The 21,526-nt window shown below is 43.8% G+C and overlaps 1 protein-coding gene across 4 annotated transcripts in view; it reads left to right on the forward strand.

Moving 5' to 3' along the window:
* The window catches only part of Rora (RAR related orphan receptor A), a 713,188-nt gene that overhangs the window by 654,774 nt on the left and 36,888 nt on the right, over positions 1 to 21,526 (forward strand). For all 4 annotated transcript variants that reach the window (XM_013117427.3, XM_040739982.1, XM_040739983.1 and 1 more), the window contains one exon: positions 19,738 to 19,823. In XM_013117427.3, coding sequence (XP_012972881.2) covers positions 19,738 to 19,823 — 86 coding nt within the window. The remainder of the gene's footprint in view (positions 1 to 19,737; positions 19,824 to 21,526) is intronic.

The following is a 21,526-nucleotide window of genomic DNA, read 5'->3' on the forward strand; positions in this document are numbered from 1 at the left end:
TTGCATAAATCACTGGCCTCTTCTTATCTGTCATTTTTCTCTGTACTGAGGTCAGAGTGGTAAAGTTATTATGCAGGATATATTTCCGTTCACTTAAAAGACGTAAGTTTGCCAAGACAACAGATAAGGCTGCAAAGTACCAGTAATTTCCAGAGGCTGACAATAAACCTGTGACTGTATTCTACGTGGCTGTATCAAATTTGTCGAATATACCCTACACCGCTATGAGTTAATTGCTTTCACTTATGGAGTCCTGTGAAATCCCCTTGCAGTAACTTGAAAGATGAGGCATCAGTTCCTGGCTGCCTTGAGAGTCTCCTAAACTGGGTTGCTGTGGTGTGGTGAAGAACACGGGGTCCACATAAGACGCTCCTCACAGAGTCACAGAAGGATCAGGCAAGCCAGCGAGTCTCTGACAGATGCTGTTTTTGTTTTCTGTGAGTGTGGAGCCGATTTCACACGATGAGACATCTTAGTTTGGAGGTGCAAGTTCAGCCATTCAGTACTTGAGCTTGTCATTTAAGAATGAGGGTACTCCTATCCATGTCACCTCTTTTAGAAGCTACCCTCCATGCAACAGTATCTATATATTTTTCTGAATGTCCTCGTGGGAAATAAACATCATCAAGAAAATAAGTGTGCTGGGCTGAGGAAGTGTCTTGGCTAGTAAAGTGCTTATTGCATTAGTGTGAGGACTCAAGTTCGATCCCCAGAATCCATGTAAAAGAACTTTTAACGCCACAACTGGGGAGGTGAAGACAGGTAGGTCCCTGCCTGGGGCTCCCTGTCCTGCCAGGCTAGATTAATGGCAAAGTGCAGGTCTGTGAAAGACCCCATATCAATAAAAAATAAGGGGGGGCTGTGAAACAGTGCCTAAGAATGCAAAAAAAAAAAGCTGATCTCTGGCCTACATGTCACACATGTGCCTGTGTGCATGCGCATGCACACCTGCTAACGATAACTTTAATCTCTTTAATATTTAAGTGAGAATGATTGAAAGCTGCTCACATCTCCATTGATACTTTCTAGCTATGATACTGCAACAGTTTTTAAATGTATTTTGTTGTTGAGTGCTAACAGATACATAGATTATAAAGCCTATGGCTGAGAACATTAGTTTTTGAGATATGTCTGGTGTGAGGTATGAATAGTCAGATTTTCACCTAAGTTTCAAGTCCCAGATTTTCTTCTCATGTTTACATTTTTATATCACAAGTCTTTTACTTTTCTTTTTAATGTTGTTTTTGATCATTTACTTTTCAGATCTCACATGCTGTTTAATAAAAGAAGCTGTGCTGGCCATAGCAAAAAAATTCAGATACTTTCCATAAAATAGTACTCATGAATCACTGGACCTGCTTAGTAGCTATTTTCTAACACAAAGACCAAAATATAGATTTTTTAATTTCCCAGAGTTTGGAAAAGAGCAGGGTGGACAATGATGTTGAAGTTTGAATTTATAATTTGGCAGCACAAACAGTGAGTGAAATTTTGGGGTAAATGCCATAATAAGTATCACCATCCCCAACATGATGTCAGGCAGTCTTTCAGTGAAAATTCACCTCAGTGTTTAAAGGCTGTTGTAATGTTGGCCATGAAGCATACTCTTGGAATCCTCACACTCAGGAGTCTGAGACAGGAGGATCAAGAGTTTGAGGTTGAGGTTGGCCTGAGCTACATGGAAAATCTGAATTAAATGTTTTAAGAGAAATCAAATAAAGAACATTTTAATACAAAGGTAATTCTACTGTCACTGTAAGAAAATACAAATACGTTGTATCTTGGAAATTTGAAAGGTGAGCTCACTACATTTTGATAACTTAGGGCTGGAGAGATGGCTCAGCGGTTAAAGGCTAGGCTCACAACCAAAAAACATTTTGATAACTTGTTCTTATAGCATTAAAATCCTCAAATTAGCAGCACATATTCACTATGTTTATCCTGCTCTCTGGTGCTTTTTATTTGTTACAGACAAGGAATAAAAGAATAGCTCTCTCCCTTTCCCTCTCCTCCCTCTCCCTCTCCCCCTGCCCCTCCACCTTCCTTTCTCTCTCCCCATCCCCTCTCTCCCTCTCCTCCCCGCTCTCCCTCTTCCTCTCCGTGTGTGTGTGTGTGTGTGTGTGTGTGTGTGTGTGTGTGTAATAACAGGAGGGGAAATCATACACACAAACACCACCCTAGTGTACTTCCTACCAAATAAAATACCTTTATTTTCTCTTTCTTAGGCCCAACTGGATCCCATAGAATCCTAGTCAGCTGTGTTTTTAATACTGTTCCACTAAGTCCACACTGCTTACCATGCCTCCTTCTTTCCCAATTCTCAGATGAAGTACAGTACTTTGGTGTGTTTACTATGTAGTCAGGCAACAGATTTGGAACATAAAAAGTGCTATCTATCATCAAACACATCAACAGATGCTTCAGCTCTGCCTTACCTTCTCAACAAGATCTTACGAACCTCTGCACATCAAGGGGTTCAATGCGAGCGATGGAAAGCTACTAGTGTATGATAACATTTTTATCCATGTTATTTTGAGCTGATATGATGATGCATGTCTGAAAGCTATATGTACACTTCTTGCCTTCTAAAGCTTGAGGACTTGGCCATTACTGTAAAGAGTTTCTTAGAAAGGGGCACATCCTCCATGAACATTACTGAATGATTTTAAAACTGGTGGCCTAAATGTTCTGGGCCTGGGGTAGACCACTTGTCTAGCATGAGTAGGGCACTGGGCTCGATCTCCAAAGTGGCACAAAAAGATGGTTTTCAAGCTGTGTTTGTGTGGTTGTGTAGAATGCATTCCTCAAGAGTCCCTGGAGAAGTACTAGCATAGGGCCCCACATGCCCTCAAGTGGAAAGTCGTGGTCTTAGCCGGGAGATGACTGTAGCTTCCATGGAGACAGTGTTTTCGCATGGCTGACATTAATGACAGCCCAATGCTATGCCCTCACGAAGGGTTTTCATTTCAGAAGAACATCAAAACCACTGAGTCCTTTCAAGTCATCTTCTTTTACTGCGAAACCAGAAACCCTGCCGACGACTGCTTGTCGTAATAACCTGTGTCCCCAGCTGCAGGCTGTAGAAACTCGCCGTCATATAATTTTCTAATTTGTGTGGAGGTAGTTTCAGCAAACAACTTGGTTTGTTTCAGAGCATGACATCAGAAAATGTCTTTTAATCAGTGGCAATGGGTAACGAAATCAGAATTTCCACCAAGTCCACCCTCATTGAGCAGTTTTGTCGGGAGAAATAAAATACCATACAGCATTGCACCCCAAGCTCCATATGTTATTAGGTAACAGAGCTGATTTTATTTTAACAAATGTACCAGGAAGCACCCCTTCCCATGAACTTTGTCCCTTCAAAGCAGTCAACCAACCGGGACAGCCAAACATCTGTGCCAATGATGCTAGCACTGCCAAAAAGTTGATGAGCAATCCTACTGGAATTAGCTCTGCCCCCTTCTGCAATGTCTTGGTCTTTTCTCCATAGTGGCTGGAGACGTGGACATGATACTCAAGAACATCCAGTCATTAATGCCCTGGAAAAAGTTACCATCAGTAGCCAAAGGCGGGGGGGGGGGTCCCAGGCTATTTTCCTTTTCAGGGGGAGGGGAAAAGACTGGGAAGTAGCCATGGTCTTCTCATCTCACCGGCACTTGGTGATTACAAAAGAAATATTGTGAAGTTTTCTGTGGTTGTGTCAGCAGACTGCATTAAAGCTCAGTCCTCGTTTTGGTGTGAAAGACAGTGCCAGTGGTGGTGGGGTATGAAACTCAGCTATAACACTGATACTGAAGTCCTGTGGAACTGTCATGGTTTTATCCCTCCTTGTGGATAAGTATAGGATTTCAGGCATGGACTATCATACCATGCCTTTGAGGTAGTCCATGCCTGAAATTCTAGCACTCTCAGAGGTAGAGGCAGGAAGATCAGGAGTTCAGGGTTAGCCTGCCCTACAATGAGACTTTGTCTCACAAAACAGATGAAGCATGTGGGAGTGGGAGTGGGCAGTCCTGGGAATTATTTGAGCTTGCTGCAGGAGAGGAAAAATGGGCACGTTGGACTGGGACAAATGACAATATTCCTGGAAAAGTCATCCTCTGGGCTGCCACTTGTGATCTCAAACCCTAAGGCCCACTGGCCATTTAGACACATGGTTCAAGAATTTGTGACTAATCTTCCCCAGTTTAGCAGCTGTTTTCTCGGTAGACACAACCTACATTAATTCAGATGACACTTGATACCAATCTGATTCGTAGACTTATTAATAACCCCTGGCTTGTGGAGTTTGTTGTGTGCCCTGGAGTCTCCTGGTTTTTTTTTCTGTTAAAGAATCCTTGCTCCACATTTTTTGTTATTGTTACAGTTGAATAAAAAGTGAACTGTGGCATCAAAACAATGATGGAGATAGCCCCTAGTGGTCAGGTTAAGAAATGGGTCAAGAACTCTGGTGTCTGGTGGTACCCTTAGCCCCCTTACTCAAGTTAACCTAAGACAGACTGCTCACTGCCTTCAGAAAGCGGTTTTCTCCATGTCCACTGCTGCCTTCAAGTCCCTTTAAGGGAAATTCGTGGAAGGATACATTGTAAAACCCCACATTCTCAATCACTGAAGAAAGCCATTGCTGAAACTATTCCTCCCACCACACCATTACAAGCATAGGGTGTTTTGCACTGGGCCTTGAAGTTTGAGAGCCATTCTCAAAGAACATTTGTAAATGGGCTGGAGCTGGAGCTCAGTTCACACAGTGCCTGCCTAACATGCATGAAGACCCAGATGTGATCCCCCAGCACTGTATAAACTAGGTACAATAGCCTAGGTAATAAGGAAATTTAGGAGGTGGAGTCAGCCATTAGGGACCAGTTCAAAATCATCCTCAGCTATATAGAAAGTATGAAGCCAGCCTGGGTTGTCTAAGACGCTGTGTGTGTGTGTGTGTGTGTGTGTGTGTGTGTGTGTGTGTGTGTGTGTGTGCATTTGTAAATTAATTAGCAGCATGCAAAGAGTCAAAGATGAGGAAAGGAAGAACAAAAGCTTTGCTCTGAAAGGACTATCCTGCCCAAGACTTAGCAGTCTTTACTTCAATAGACCCCAGTGGGAAAGCTGATCTTCCTCTTGGGGTATAGTGATCTGCTCTCAGGAAGTATCTGCAGCAGATCAGTGTGAACTGTCAGCTTTGCTACCAACTGTGCTAAATTCCAGAGCAAAGGCATCAGTTCACATCTCAAAACGCTGATCCCAAGAACAAAACATTGGCTTTAATCCAAATATTAGTATTTAATCTGGAGGCTGGGAATGGATCAGACTTTACCTTCATGACGTACTCTGAGTGTTTTTCTTCTCTAAAACGTTTCTTTTATCATTTGACAGTTTCACACACATATATATTTTGATTACATTCATCCCCATTGTCCTCTCTTATCCCCTTTACACTCCATCTATATATCACTTTCCCACAAATACATCTACTTTCAACTCTGGGATGTTTTAAATGACTTTTCATTCAGAGTAGGGAATACCCACACTTTTTTATGATTGGTGAGGCTGCTGGAGGCTTGGCTGAAATTTAAAGCTAGCATACCCAAGGTTACATATTTGAAAAACTCCCATCACACTCAGAATTTGAATTTGAACATGTATACACTCATTTAGATGATTATTTTTTCTGGGCATTAACCCTTCTTGAACTCCATTTCTGGGAATTGTTTGTGGTGGTGGTATTGGGTCTCTTTGAATAATATTGAATAACCAGGGCATGGCACAGTGAGTAGTTGAGTTGATTTTCCTGAAAGTTGGGACTGCCCATAGCCACCACAATATTAGCTCCTCAGCATCTAAGACAAAAATCATGCTATTGTGATGCTGCAGGAGGCTCCCTTGGACATTGGAAGGCATTGGCCTTTCAAATCTAATACTTTTTGTGGGTGGGTACAATGCAGCTTGAGACCCTAAGATGCTCTGCAGATGGCAAAGTTTGTTTTGAAAAATGTGCAACAGTGTATTCATCACTAACTGGCCTACAGTGAGTATTGTCTCTACTGACTTAAAGCATGTGGCAGACTCTCAAGGAGACAAAAATCTGAGCAAAATCCTAGTGTAGCACTTGGATTTGCAACTGTTGCCTTAGTCTTGCATTGCCACATCTCTCTATGACTTACTGGCCAGCTAAGTCTAGCCTCCTTGCTAATTTCCAGGTCATGGAGAGACCCTGGCCCTGAGAAATACCAGTCAATGTCCTCTGACCTGCACATGCACATAGAAATGGTCATATATACAAAGGTGAAAAGTAGGCAAGACAAGAGGGCCTACTGTGTACTCTGCCAGAACTTGGACTTAGAGTCTTGAGGGGAAGGTCTCAAAGTATTCCCTTTCTAAACCCAAGACAATGAAATTGGCCACACTTTCCACTGCCCCTTCCCTTTGGTGGGTGACACCTACTAGGGCTCACCACAGAAAGACAGTGGTTAAGGAGATAAGACCTCAGCTCACTTGGTCATCATCACATCCAGGAACAGGATCCAGCTGCCCATCTACCCCAAAGCTGTAGTCCAAGTTCTGGGGAAAGATGCTCACTCTCTAGTTCAAGTATCTGATAAATGGTTCTCAGGTCACAGGGACCTATGAGTGCCTCTCACCCTGCTGCTCAGCCATCCTTCCATTTGACCACAGGTGCAGCGAGTGGGGCCTACTTCCTCTGCTCTCAGCACTTCTCCAGGATGCCAGCTCTGCTGTGGGCTTGCTCTAGAAAGAAACATTGGTTTCTTTTGATGTTTTTGTGCCTGTTGAGGGTCATTTCTTGGGTAGGTCTATGCAATCACAAATAAAGCCACCAAACAAAGAAATAATGACTTATCCCTTGTCATTTTCCCAAGGTTCCCTCCATTCTAGCTGCAGTCTCACTGCCACATTTACCATCCTTAACAGACAGGCCAAGATGATGCTCATAGCTAATGCTCACTGAGCACGTGCTATGTACAAGACCCTCATGCTACAGGACACTTTGCCTGTATATACTATAATACCAAGGTAGAAATTGTTTGGAACATGAAGAAACACACAGGGCTTAATGAAATGCTTAAGCTCACATAGCTAGGAAGATATAGGACAGAAACTCAACCTCAGGCTATAGACTTTGTGAATTTAAATCTCCATACTTTACCTTCTCCCCTAAAAATAACTTTCGCTTGTATTGCTAATTTACATGAAGAGAAGCTGGAGTTTAATCTGGAGTGAAGCTAGTGTTACAAGATGAACAGTTTTAGTGGGCTCTTTAGCCCAGTTCATGTCGCTGATACTGCTGCCTAGCATGGGGTAATGAGACTTACAGCTAGATGGGTTTATGTGTAGGGGTGTGTGGTTGTACATGTTTGGGTGGTGCAGCTGTGTGGTGTGTGTGGTGAATGGATGCAGCATTGCATGTGATAGATGTAGTGTGCATTTGTGAGGTATGGGGAGAGAGTGGGGGGCATTTAGTGAAACAAGATGGCAGCAACCACTGGTTGAGACCCGCTGTTCACAGCTTTGGCTGTGATGGTACACTACACCCATAGCAGCTGCCAGCAGTCAGATATGTTTCCATCCTGTGGGGGAAATCGCTGCAGTGGATAGTAAAACACACTCCAAGCCTTGCCATCCTGAAGTACCTAAGTGTGTGAATGACACACTTTCACTGCAAATTAGAAGTCACTTCTGAAGGAATAGGTCACACTCACGCTATCTTCAACGACAAATACCCACATGGCCGACATTAGATAGTTGACAGGGACATGTGCAGGATGGCCAGAGTATCATTTGACATGTTTGTCTTCACAGGCAAAAGGAGCGTCTTATGTAGGACAGAAAGGACAGTGTCCTGTGTCTTATTCTAGTGTCTCTACGTTGCTACTGTGTTCATGCCTCACTCCTGTGCAGGACTTAAAAGCAGTCGAAGGCTGGAGGGGCATTTTGGTCAGCAAAATGCTTGCTTTAGAGAACCAGAATTCAATCCACAACAACCATGTAAGATTGCCAGGCATGGTATCATTGTCCTTGTAACCCCAGTGCTGGGGAGGAAGAGTCAGGAAGATCCCTGGAGCTTGGTGGCCAGCTAATCTAGCCAAATCAGTGAGCTCCAGGTTCAGGGACAAATACTGTCTCCAAGGGAATGGGTGACATGCCTGAGGATGATACCTGTTTCTCCTGTATGTGCACCCCACACTTGGATGTGCACACACGCACACAAAGGTAGCTTTTCAAGGCAAAGCTCCAAGAAGACAGTTCTTTTTACTAGAAAAATGATGCTTATAAAGTATTATGGTGTGTAGATTCATGCTCAGATGTCATCACTTCTTAAAAGGGATCTGACAGCGCCTCGTCTAGTCCACAGCATCTATTCCCCTCCTGTCTCAGCAGTACCTACCCCTCCCCCCAGCTCTGAGCATTCATTTCCCTCCTGTCTTACCAGAACCAACCCCATCCCACCAGCTCTGTTGCCTTTCTCTAGATTTCAGAGGCAGGAGAGAGATGCTTCTATCGTTTTCTGTTTGTTTCCATTCCTGGCTGTGTGGGTTGTCCTCAGAATGCACAAAGAAGACTGTCTAAGAAACTCCATGGATGATTTGGCACACACCTTTAATCCCAGTACTGGGGAGGCAGAAGCAGGTATACTGCTGTGAGTTTGAGGCCAGCCTATTCTGCAATAGTGAGTTCCAAGGCTGCATACTGTGTTCCTGTCTGTCTCTTTTTTTTGTTTGTTTGTTTGGTTGGTTGGTTTTTTTTTTTTCGAGACAGGGTTTCTCTGTATTGTTTTGGAGACTCTCCTGGAACTCTCTCTGTAGACCAGGCTGGCCTCGAACTCACAAAGATCCACCTGCCTCTACCTCCTGAGTGCTGGGATTAAAGGCATGAGCCACCAACGCCCAGCTTCCTGTCTCAAAATACAGGAAAGAAGGGAGGAATAAAGGAAGAACGGAAGGGAAAAATCACTATTGGATTGTAATCCAGAAATATGTCTATGGTGTATTTGAATTTGTCAGATCTAGTGTTCACATGTTACTATGTCCTACAAGTTGGATGTACTAGAGAATTGGTGAAATCTGTCATCTGTCTTACAGTCTTTTTTACTAAGATAGGGTCTTACATAGCCCGGCTAGCCTTAAATTTGCTATATAATGGAGAATAGACTTGAACTCCTAACCCCCCTGCCTCCATTTCCCAAGTGTTGGGCTTATAAGGATGTGTCACCATGCCCAGTTTATGCAGTGCTAGGAATGGGGCCTAGGGCTTCATGCATGCTAGGCAAACACCCTGCCAACTGAGCTACATCCTCAGCCCATGATCTTACACAGCTTAAAATCTACACCTGATTCTAGCAAGCCTAAATTCTTGCTTGTGAGTTTTAACAAAAACAAACCCTTTTCTATCTATTGTGCAAACCTCCATTCACCTAGGAATTATAGGGAAACAGTGTGAAGGTGGAACACAGAGATGTCCTTGGCTAGTCCTCCCCTTCATCCTCTCCTTCATCCTCCCCTTCGTCCTCCCCTTTGTCCTCTCCTTCGTCCTCCCCTTTGTCCTCTCCTTCGTCCTCCCCTTTGTCCTCTCCTTCGTCCTCCCCTTCATCCTCACCCGTTCATAATCTGTGGGCCTTCAAAGTTTAGTTCTCGTGGTTCTGTGTCCCATGACCATGTAAGTGGTGAATGCTGCCTTTCTAGACTCCTGTGGCTTGATGCAAAAGGGGGAGGTAAATGCATTTTCAAGGCTTAAAGTTACATGTTTTTTCCAACTTTTCATCATGAATCCAGGGTTTATTTGGTTGGAGCATATTTCCTAACTGACATCATCTGCTGTGCAAGGAGCAGCCACTGCTCTTCCAAAACCACTCAAGGTCATGGAAAGAAACAACAGGCTTCTTTGCAGGGTACACTTGCGTGACTTAACCTGAATTCTGGTGACTTTGACCCAGTTCCACATATCTTACTTCATCCATCTGGGTTTGGTGAGAGATCATGGAAAGTGGGTAGCTAGAATTAGCAATCAATGGTTGACTTTTCAGGCAGGAGACTCTGGACTTTTCAGAAGTGCCCTGAAGCAAACAGACTGTTCAGAATTATGTGCTCAGTGCTCTCTGGTGCCATGTGTCAAGGACTCCAGGGGCCACACTCAGAAAGCCATGGGGCAACTAGGCTTAAACAAATACCCCGGTTATTTAAAAAACCCATTTCTATGTCCACCGATTTGTTGGTTGTTTCCCCTGTTTGTCCTTGGAGTTGAATCACCTGGTATGTTCTTTTCATAGCATTATATATGAGGCCATTGTTTAAGAAGCTTCCAACTGGGAACACCCTGATTATAAAGTAGATCTAGCTTGCTGTCTGTACAGGCATGTGGAATGAGGCAGGGGCTGTGAAAATGGAGGGGCTTTCTCTTGAGCTTGGGTGTGAGAATGATGCTGTAATTGTATAAGGTGAGATTGTGTCATGAAATGCAGTAAGAGTAATTCTGATGGGTCTGGTTGGGCAGAAACAGATAAGATTTCTAGATTAGGTTTGGTCTGTAAAGACACTCTTTGCTGTTGTGAAGAAACAGATTCTGAATGACTACACGGCAACTGACCCCTTGCCCTCAGCTGGAAGGAAGACTTAACCTAAATGTGGTGTGAGTGTTCTTACTGGAGGAGAGGGGGAGAACTTGGTATCTAGAATAAGGTTGATCTCAGAAAAAGATTAGATACAGCTTCAGATCGGTGACATTTGCATCTAGTAGCATATGAGGGACACCTGTTTAAAAATAAGCTATCTGGAATCTCCCTTGAGCAGAGTCTAACCAATAAATGAAACGGATTGTTTTTCCTGATGATATGAAATAACATTTAACCCACACCAGGAGATTCAGCAAGAGTTTCCTAAATGTTCTTCATCCTGGAGACCTAGAAAATCTTCAAGAATTATATACTGGGGAAATATATGTGTGTATACACATACATTTGATTCTAGAATCTTCTAGTCCATTAGAAAGTCTTCAAAGAAGTTTCATTCCAACTGAGAGTTCTGACAAAATATTTAGTGACCTTTTCCTTAGTCTCTAATTTCAATTAACACCACATATTCATAGCCACAGATGCACTCTGTGGTTGAAGGGGATATGATTTGGGGAAACAAGGAAAAGGGGTTTGTATTTGAGATCTTAGTGACATCTTCTGGGGGTGGGGTGGGGGTGAGGGTTACTCAGCATTTGGCTCAGTTCATGAGCAGAATGATGTCTTAGGAAGCATTTTCTTCCTGCTGGTCAAGTCATGTTGCTCAGGGTTTGGTTGGTAACTAGGGAGTTACCAAAAGAGGTTAAGGAGTCAATTACTTTAAATTTAGACACTTCATGTATGACTATGTAGAGGGAGAATTCTAGAGAGACTGGGGTCTAAAAATCAAAGCCTTCCCCGTACTCCCCTCCATGGCAAATATGATTCCTTTCTTGTTGGATAGAACGTCCCCATCTAGGGATGAGCAGGCTCATCTGGATTTGGCTTTTAGCAAAGACACAGATGCATCAGGGGATGGGAGTCTCAGTTTCTCAGGAAAGCTTAATCAGGTTGGGATGGAGACATTACGAGGGATTAATGTTCTGTCCCTATTGTCAAAACTACCTGCACCTTCACAGAAAACCACATGAGAAGCTGGGCCTGGCTTCCTTATTCTTTAGAGACTTCCTGAATACTCAACTAGCTCAGCTTTCTCCGAATTCATTCTAGGACATTCTGGCCTACTGCTTTAACTCTTCTCCACCTAAACTGCACACAAAATAGTCCACTTGTTCTCAGTTTTAATTATACTTTGTAATCTTTGTTGTTTGAGGCAGAGCGTGTCTATGTGTATCTGTATGTATGTTTGCCTGCCTTCCTGTCTGTGACTCTATGTATTTCATGGATATTTACAGTTATTTCTTTAAAAGGTATTTTAAGAAGCTGCTAAGCTGTAAGGGAAACCTCAGTCTGTGTGAGGTTTTTAAGAAGTGACTTCATGGACTGAGGACATAGGCCTATCCCAGAGGACTTACCTGCCGGGCACCACAGGCCCTGCGTTTGCTCCCCAGCACCACATACAAACACACCCCCTTCATAATAGATAAAATTTAGGTCTTCAGGGACAAGGGCACAGGAAAAAACAGATCTCTGCTTCTTCTTTGTAGCTTAATGGTGGTGGGGTGGAGTCATTTAAGTCAATTTAAAAAAAAACCTTAATACTGAACCTTGGGATGTCTGAAGATCACATGAACATGTACTGTGTTTACTAAGTGGGTGTCATGGCATCAATGGTGTTCCCAAATGACTGGTCCAGCCCTGTTTAATAGTGTGGCTCAGTGACTTTGCTGTGACTTTTCCATCTGAAGGGCCTTTTTCTTTCAGGTGGAGACTATCATAGCAATGCCCAAACCCATCAGTCCTTAAGAAATGAAGGGCTTAAAACTTAACGTATGTCTGGCTCATAGGTGCAAATTATAGCACCATGTACTTTGATTCTTTGTGGTAGACCTGTTGTGGGCAGTGAGGGCATGGCGTCCCGGTTCTTGCCAACAGTGATATGCCAAGCTTCCCAAAGCTTCCTGTTTATATAGGTGTTTTCATCTTCAAAGAGGGCTAAAGGCATTCATTTACCACCACTGCCTGGGAGGTAGGATGTAGTCCCTTTTTATAGGTGGAGGAAGTAGAGGTGTAAGTGACTTACCTGGGGCCACCCAAGGAGTTGGGTGATGAGGACAGGTTGGCAGGGCTGGCACCACCTCGCCTTGGTTGGGTGGCTCTGTGGCTCTTTCTCCCTGGGGTCATTTGTTCTTGAGAGCTGCAGCCCACTAGTAACAAATCCACGGCGTCTAATAAAGCAGATCAGGAAAGAGATGCCGCGTGTATTATCTGTGTCTGTCTCTGTTGTCTGTCTGCCTGCATGCATGTACATGAAACTCTGGAATGTTTAAACATGAAGGAGATTTCATGTGGCCCTCGTGAGGCTTTCCTTCCCCATCTGTAGAATGGGAATGCTAACAGCTGCCTCCTTTGGGGATGCTGTGCACGTGGAAGTCAAAACAAGCTAATGAGGTCAAAAACTTTCGAGACCGCACAGAGCTCTGTAACTCTCAGTTGTCATTACTGCTGCTGGAAGATGACGATGGGGCTGCTTATGGAATGGGTTTTGAGGGGGTAGGACTTTCCTAATTAGGGGTCTAATTGTTTTGGTGATGTGTGGCAATGATTTCAGTACTGTCATGAAAGAATCCAAAATCAAGGGAAGAAAAGCCTATCTTCTGGGGGGGGGGGGGAACTAGCATTCTGAGCAGCATATATTTAGTAGGCACAATGGCAAAACAAGTTGATTATGAGTTTTCTGAGAGTGCAGCTGGACTGTGGCACATGCAGGGGGCCGGGGAACAGAGCCACACTGTATTCCAAGCCACAGGTCCAGGGTGACAGGCTGCTCTGCTCCCACCATAGGAATAAAAGGAGAGTGCTCAGAACTTCAAGGATAGGTCAGTCCTCCCAAGGCAGAAAGGACAAAATAGTCACCACTGGGCTCCTGGCCTTCCCCTGTATTACACTCATGCCAAGCTCTTTGGAAGTTGTAACACTGTGGATGAGGGCCGAAGGGATGGTTTGAACAATAGAATGAGCTCATCTGAGCGGACCAATCAGAAGAGGCCTCCTCAGCAGGACTCAGGTTCTGCTGGAGCATGGACCTCTCCTTTCTCAGCTGGACTCCCCTAGGCAGGGTGCAACCTGCACAACCAATTTTGGAGGTCCTGAAACCAGAGGGAGCAAGATTGCAGAAACCTGAAGTTTCCAAAGGCATCCAAGACAACAAGGTGAAGCCTCAGAGGCTATGGGCCAGTCAGCCTTGACACACAGGCCACGCTGCTGTGCACCACCGTGTGGGAGGCTGCAGGAGCCTTTAATACCCCAGCAGTTTTAAACTGGGGATAAAATACAGTGACTAATCCACAAAGGACTCAGCGCCATTTGACTGAAAATAAAATCAAACGCCTTAGGGTTTTTCTTTTTAATCTTTATTGGTTTTTTTGCTTACAAAAGTAATACATGCTGGCTGTAAAAAAAAATTCAAATATTAGAGAAATATGTAACAGAGCAAGGAAAATGTCCTCCACATGCTCAGCCTTCCAGGAAGAAAAACCACCTCGACAGATTTGTGCAAATGAGAGTTCCTTTTCCAAGCAGATCTCTGCCTTTTTTTTTTTTTGCAACACAAGCAAAATTGATTGATATCCATGTGTATGACAGATATAAGTATCATAGCTGTATCAATGGTCTGGCCCCTGGCCATTTTCCTGGCAAGCCAGAAGTCACCCCAAACACATATAGTCCAATTCAAGACAGTATTGGTATTGAGGGGATGACTGGGTCCTCACAAGAATGAGAGCCTGAGTTCAGTCGCCAGGACCCAGGTTAAAAAAAAAAAAAAACTAGGTGTGGCAGGGAGATGGAGACAGACATGCCTGGGTTCAAGGTCTAGCCATGTTGGTAAGTTCCAGGTTCAGTGAAAACCCTGATCTCACAAAATAAAATAGAGGCCAGGCAGTGGTGGTGCACACCTTTAATCCCAGCACTTGGGAGGCAGAGGCAGGCAGATCTCTGTGAGTTCAAGGCCAGGCTGGTCCGACAGCCTCCAAAACAATACAGAGAAACCCTGTCTTGTAAAGCCAAAAAAATAAAATAAACTAGAAAGTCATGGGGGAAGACACCCAACATCACCCTCTAGCTACCATGTGCACATGCATACATGTGTATGTGTACCCACAAAAAGTATGGCGAGTAAATGAGCTATAATGGAAAATGATTGGCATGCGCCAGTTCTGTATGTTGTGCTCATTTGTTGTCTATAACCAACAGAAAAGCCACCATCACCCCACTACGGTTTGTGACATACTCTTGCTGCAGCTCAGCGCTGGAGTGTGTGGTGCTGCACAAACTGCCTTCCACCATCCTTAGAAAATAAGCGGCTTTTCTCCATCCCCACTTCGCAAAGAGCTTAGACGCCAGAGGAAAGAATTTCATTCCACTATAAGGCAGGACTCCTTATCAACAACAGTAATAACAACTAGTAGTTATCAAATGGGAAGTCTAAGAACCAAGCGGTATGTGCCTGAAGACGACGCATGTATAAAATGACCACGTGGAAACAGCTCAGAGAGGTTGCCGTTCATACACTATACCAGCAAATCTTCAACTAGGAAGCTGGGATCAGAGGGGTTAATTAATTTGCCTAGGCTTAAGAATTGGTAAATCTGAGGTTAGTCACTGGAAGGTCAAACATTCTACCTGGAGTTCTGCAAAATGGGGAAGTAGCCCAAAATGTGAATGGTAATTTTCAGCTACCTGTTAGGCAGATAATTCCCAGGAAGTGCTACTGACACAGGTTCCTATAGTATGTCGGTTCATCCAAATTATTGAGAAGGTATCACTTGGTCCTCCAGCTCATTGATTGTTGTTCAGAGTGTTTAGCTTGGCAGGGCAGTATGATGAGAACTTGTTTTATTACTTTGTGTGTGTGTGTGTGTGTGTGTGTGTGTGTGTTGCATGACACACATACAGTAGTCAGAGGACAACTTTCAGGAGTCAATTCTTGCCTTCCATGTGGGTCGCAGGGGCCAGATGCAAGTGATCAGGTTTGGTGTCACAGGCTTTTAGCTCTGAGCCACCTTGCAGGCCCGAGTGTCACATTTGCTGTTAAACAGTCTTTTTACCCATAGGAGGAACTGATGACTGCCTTTCCTGTGGATTAGAAATAAAAATCTGTGTGTGTGTGTGTGTGTGTGTGTGTGTGTGTGTGTGTGTGTGTGTGTGGTGTGCTAAGTGACCACCCAGCTCAAGAATCATGTGATCAGTTGGCACACTGGCCCTCTCAGGCTTCCTACTGTCGACTTGTCAGCTCTAGAAATTGACCTCTGCAAGGGTGGAGATCCTGTCTGAATTCCACAAGAGTGCACAAGAGCAAATTATTCAGGAAATAGGGCTGAGAAAAAAAGTGTGAGCAAATGAGAAGTTTTCATAGCAAGATTGTTCATTGGGAGGCTAATCTGGGACCAACAGACACATCTGGCTTCCAGTGGTCTACTACTCAATGAATACTGGCTGGGAGAAATGCATATGTGCTCCAGTTTAGTCTGTGTACTTGTGATTTTCATCCATGGTGGTGTCTGACAGAGATTATGCTTTGGAATGCTGGCCACGTTCATGTATGTAGTAGATTCAGGGGTTAAGATATCACATTTGTGTGGAGAGAGTTCTAGTTGGGGAAGACAGTGCTTCCTGGTTGAGAATGGAGATGCTACAGGGAGTCTTACCTTTTCCTATTGAAGTGAAAACTTAAAATGGTGTGAAATTTAAATATCTGGGAGGCACTGACTATGATTTTCTTCTCTCTGATGCAAGTCTGTCAATTGAGTATAAGTAGGTCTAGGGCTTCTGCATGCAGAGGGGATTGAATGGGGAGATGAGTAAGTGCCTTGCTCCCAGTTGCAAATGTTTGCTGTGGGAATGTCAACACGCGTGATCGGATGACATTCAGAGGGCTTGCGGTAGGAGCAGGTGCGTTTTTGCCACATCTAGCACAGCAGTTTAATCCGACCAAAACAGATGAGCTGAACCTTGCTCTGAAGAGACCCTTCCAGTCCCCACCTGTGAAGTTCCTGGAGACACCCGTTCTGATTCTTTAGCCCACTGGGGTTAAGCACACCGTGATGGAACAAAGGTCTAGGGGAATGACCCCATCATGGAGCGACAAGCGAGTCTCATTCTTAGCTTTGTGGCCTCTGTTAAACTTGTGCAATCAGCTTGGGTTTGGATAGCCTTGAGATCTGAAAGACCTGAACTTATGCAAGACTGAAGACCAAGGGTGCCAAAGCCTGACTCAGGCCCCCAGCCAGACCCAGCAACACCAGCTGCCTGAGTCTGGGCTGCCATTAGTTGCTGCCTCCCCCATCTAGACCATGAGTGATGGTGTTAAGGCAAGGGTGATACTTCTATCTCCTTCCCCTAACATGAGCATACCACCAGACTGCCCTATGTATAATTTCAAGCGTTACTGGAGCCCTTTATAAGCATTTTGGATACTCTCTGAGGTCCTGCTTTCAGTTTTAATTCCTGGTCCACCCCAGAGCACAGCAGCAGCAGTCACATCCCTACTTGATTCAGGTAGTATTACTTAGTTTCTCTAGATAGCCTTCCCAGGGCCTTCAGACTCTTCTACAGAGCATATCTCCCATCTTTAAGACAGACTGAAGATGATTTTATTGTTTTGCATCTGTGTGGGTACACGTGTGTACATGTATGTCTTTCTTAGCCACTCTCTATCTTATTTCTCTAGTGAGGTATGACCTTGTATTGAACCCAGCACTCACCAATTCAGCTGGTCTAGATAGCCAGCTTGCCCTCTGGACTCTCCTGTCCCTGCCTCCCAAGCGCTGGAATTACAGACTAGCTGCCATGCCCACCAGGCATTTAGGAGGGTGCTAGAGATCTGAACTCCAGTCCTCTGCTTACAAGTCCACCCACTGAACTTCTATGCCCTGAAGATGGTTCTTGAAAGGCCCAGGTTGATGCTGCTCAGTCTGCCTCAAGTGGTTCTGATGCTGATATACACTGGGCTGGGGGGTGGGGGTAAAGAGGTCTGCTTGTGTCATTCAGTGATAGTTTGAAGTGGTACAGGGGCAGAAGGCAGCTCCTGGTTGGGTATCTTTATTTCTCAGATAAATTCTGTTTAATAGGTGAACTGAGTCAAGTGTCATCTAATTATTCTCTTCCTCACAAGTCAGGGTGTATGTAGGCAGCCAGTTCTCATTATAGACAAGTTCATCCATGTGGGAAAACCCAGGTTAGAACTGTGGTCCGAGAGCACATTTTAGCTGCCTTTCTCTCTGCCACTTGTCTGCAAATCATTGAGCATAACTCTGCCTGGTGCTACAGACTGCTTTTCCCATGACTTTAGTGGAGATATTGAGAGGAAAGCTCAATATGGGGCCTTACGCTATAGCCCTCAAGGAAGTCAAGCAAGGCAAGCCTGGAAATGGGATTTTTATTAACACAACTCTAAACATCCTAAGTTGCGGTAGCACCATTATGAGGCAGTAGGCCTCCAGATGATTTTGAACAACCACTAAATCTGGTCAGGGGAGATGCCTCAGTGGTTAAGAGTGCTTACTGCTCTTCCAAAAGGACCTGAGTTGGGTTCCTGGTACCTGCTAGCTACAGGGAACTCTGTAGACACTGCTATCATATGCACAAACCCGCACACACGCACAGCTAAATCATGAGTGAGCAAGCATGGGATGCAGTGCTGGAAAATACATATGGAAAGGACCCTCCTTCTAGAATAGCTGAAGTCACCACAACACGTGTGTTCATCTTCTTGGAAGGGGGTTAGCAGGCTGCATAGTTTATAATGAGTTTTAATCCAGGAACTTCATGTATTTGGATATGGCACATCATTGAAACACATTCAAAGTCAGTAGTTACAGAAAATATCCCTGGATATGATATTTCATTAGAAGAGAGTAGGGTGTGTGTGTGTGTATGTGTGTGTGTTTATGGCATACCTCACGCAGCAAAGTCCCTGCTTTGTGGGAGGCATAAAGCTACCTAGACAAATACCTGCATGAAATGAAATTGACTAGGACACTTGCTATTCTGTCTGCATATATAACTTGGTAGATAATGTGCTATGAAGATATCCAGTGGTGAAAACTTCGGAATGTAAATGTAGCACAATGGAACATTCTAAGTAAACGGGGTCATCACCGTCTTTGCAGATTAGCCTTGGTCTCTATGATTCCATATGTAAATCGTATTGAAGAGAGGAGTTAAATGTTGGATTTTTTTTTTGCCCATGTATTCTATTCTGCATACTTCTGTTCTTAATTCTGCTTTTTCCGACTCTGCTGGAAATACAGTGTGTTTATTTAGAGACGAATAGATGCCTAGCCAGGACTCTGGTGTCATATCTTAATCATTTGGTTTTCCAGAGGCAAGCAGCTTTAAATAATCAATTGTATAAAAATATATGCAATGCTGCACCAAAAAATAAAAATCAATTTCCATCATAAAAAAATTTCACAAGCAACTTCTCCTCTTTGGCAAAATTCATCATTATTAAATTCAGACAGGACATTAACTTTATGGCTGAAAGGTTTGGCTTACAAAGATGAACTAATTTTGAACACATGGCAACTACATCAATTCTTTTAAAGGATGAGTAAGGAGCCCTTCCTATCATATGTAACTTATTAATATTTTGAATTGAATCATTTTCCTAAGTAGACCTGACTTTTTGGGGTGTATTTTTCTCTACCAGTTGAGAGGCGCATGCTCAGCCAAGACAGATTTATGACCCTTTAAAAATAATGATGGAAAATGAGATGGGGTGGGAGGGGACATATTTGCTATCTGCTTTGCTCTGAGGCCCAAACTGCGAACTCTCCAGTTCTGGAAGCGTTTGAAATGCTGATTCCAGTCTTCTTGTGGGCTCTTAAACACCTTCTCAAATGACCCATTTTAATAACCCGAAAGCTATTATATAACGAGCAGCCATAATTTAGTCCAGGGCTCTAGGGGGACCCTCACAGTTCAGCAATGAATAGTTAATGCAGGATAATGTTTAGCAGGTTATTAGTTTTCACTATACAAATGCTGATCGGGGAGCGCTTTTATAAGGTGTTTAAAAGAAAATGTAATTAACTGGTTGCATGCTTCTGTTGCAGCTCAAATTGAAATTATTCCATGCAAGATCTGTGGAGACAAATCGTCAGGAATCCATTATGGTGTCATTACGTGTGAAGGCTGCAAGGTAAGCTGTTTTAATTGTTGTTGTTGTTTCTATTCATGTTACAAGGCGTCTTGGCCATTTCTATTTTTTACTTCCAGTCTGCCTAAAAATTCAACTCCTTGAGATTCTGAGTGATGATGACAGGGCGCGGTCAGTACTGTGATGTTCAGTTATAATGACTGCAGTTACATATGCTTTGCTCCTTCCTTCTTTCAATGTGTCAGGAGAATAGAGAGCAAGGGACCAGAATCCATCTCACTGATGAGACACCTCTAGGGCTAATAGTAGTCCATGTGCTGGGATGAGGACCTGAATTCAAATCCCAGGTGCCCATGTGAGAAATCCAAGAGTGGCCTCTTGTGCCTGTTTCCCCAGCTTTCTGGAGCAGAGATGTCAGAAGCTTACTGGCCAACTAGCCTAGCTGCAACAGTGATGTCAAGGTTCAGTGTGAGACCCTATCTCAAGGGAATAAGACAGGGAGCTACAGAAGAGGACACTGACATCCTATTCTGGCTCCCATTGGTGCAAGTTCATGTCCCACACACACACAGATCTCCTATTACCGTTTTTATCAGATGTATGAGAAGGTATTTCAAAAAAGTTTCACCTGGATGTGACTAAAGTCTTTCTCTTGGTATCCAGATGTTAGTACACCTGGCCAAATTATAGAACTGAGCTCCACTCTTGGTACCACTTGCCCACCTTGTCTGGGACACATCTCAGCCTTTTAATGACTCAGCTCCATCTATGAGGTGTCGTGACACCCGCCCTTCCTACCTGTTAGGACTATTCCAAGAATAGGAGGTGCTTTTAAATAAAAGCCCATGGTACAGAAAATAATCATTTGAATAAATAGCATCTTCATTATCACTACTGTGACCATCTGTATGATGTGACCTCGGGGCCAGGGACACAGAACAGGCTTTCTGTGAGAATGGAAGACAGAGATGCTTAGTCATTCCAAGACGCCCTCCCAAAAAAAACTTATGCAATTTTCCATTGATGAAGATTTAAATTCTTCTGTTTGTATGGGAAGAGTTCTGAGACATGGTTAAAATTACAGCAAAAAATGAGTATGAGAAATGTTATTTGATGCAAATGGCCTAGGAGACAGCTACAGCCAGGCCCAAATTAGCCCAGAGGCTTTTTAAGATTGGGGGGTATAGCTGTGAATTTGGTTTGCATTCCTTTAGTGAAAACAAAAATGTATTGTGCCATGGTATAGAAAATCACCTGCAGACATATGTAATGGCTGAGAGATTTGGGGAAGATCAGCCTGATAATTTTGAAAAGCCTTCCTCCCACTGCTTATCATAATATTGTTTACTGATATGCATATGTGTAAATATGTCATCTAGACTGCAGGTTAGTGAGGCTGGATTTTTTTAATTATTACATGTATTTATTTGGGACAGGAGGGTGGTGTGCAGGTGCCATGGAATGCGTGTGGGGGTCAGCAGACAACTTGCAGGAGCCAGTTCTCCTTCCACCACGTGGGTTCCAGGAAATCAGGTCATCAGTCTTCGGTGGCAAGTCCCTTTACCCGCTAAGCCAACTCACTTGTCCAAAGCTTGGGACTTTTGCATATCACCAAATCCTTTTGTACTTTAAAAGGCCACCCACCTTCTAGAAGTGGGGAACTTGTTACTTGAGGGGAATTTTGAATTATTCATCTGTGTGGTAAAGGTCTCATGGTACTGGATTTATTTTTAAAAAACAAAACA

Source organism: Mesocricetus auratus, unplaced genomic scaffold (genome assembly GCF_017639785.1).
Source record: "Mesocricetus auratus isolate SY011 unplaced genomic scaffold, BCM_Maur_2.0 Super-Scaffold_100691, whole genome shotgun sequence".
Taxonomy (NCBI): domain Eukaryota; kingdom Metazoa; phylum Chordata; class Mammalia; order Rodentia; family Cricetidae; genus Mesocricetus; species Mesocricetus auratus.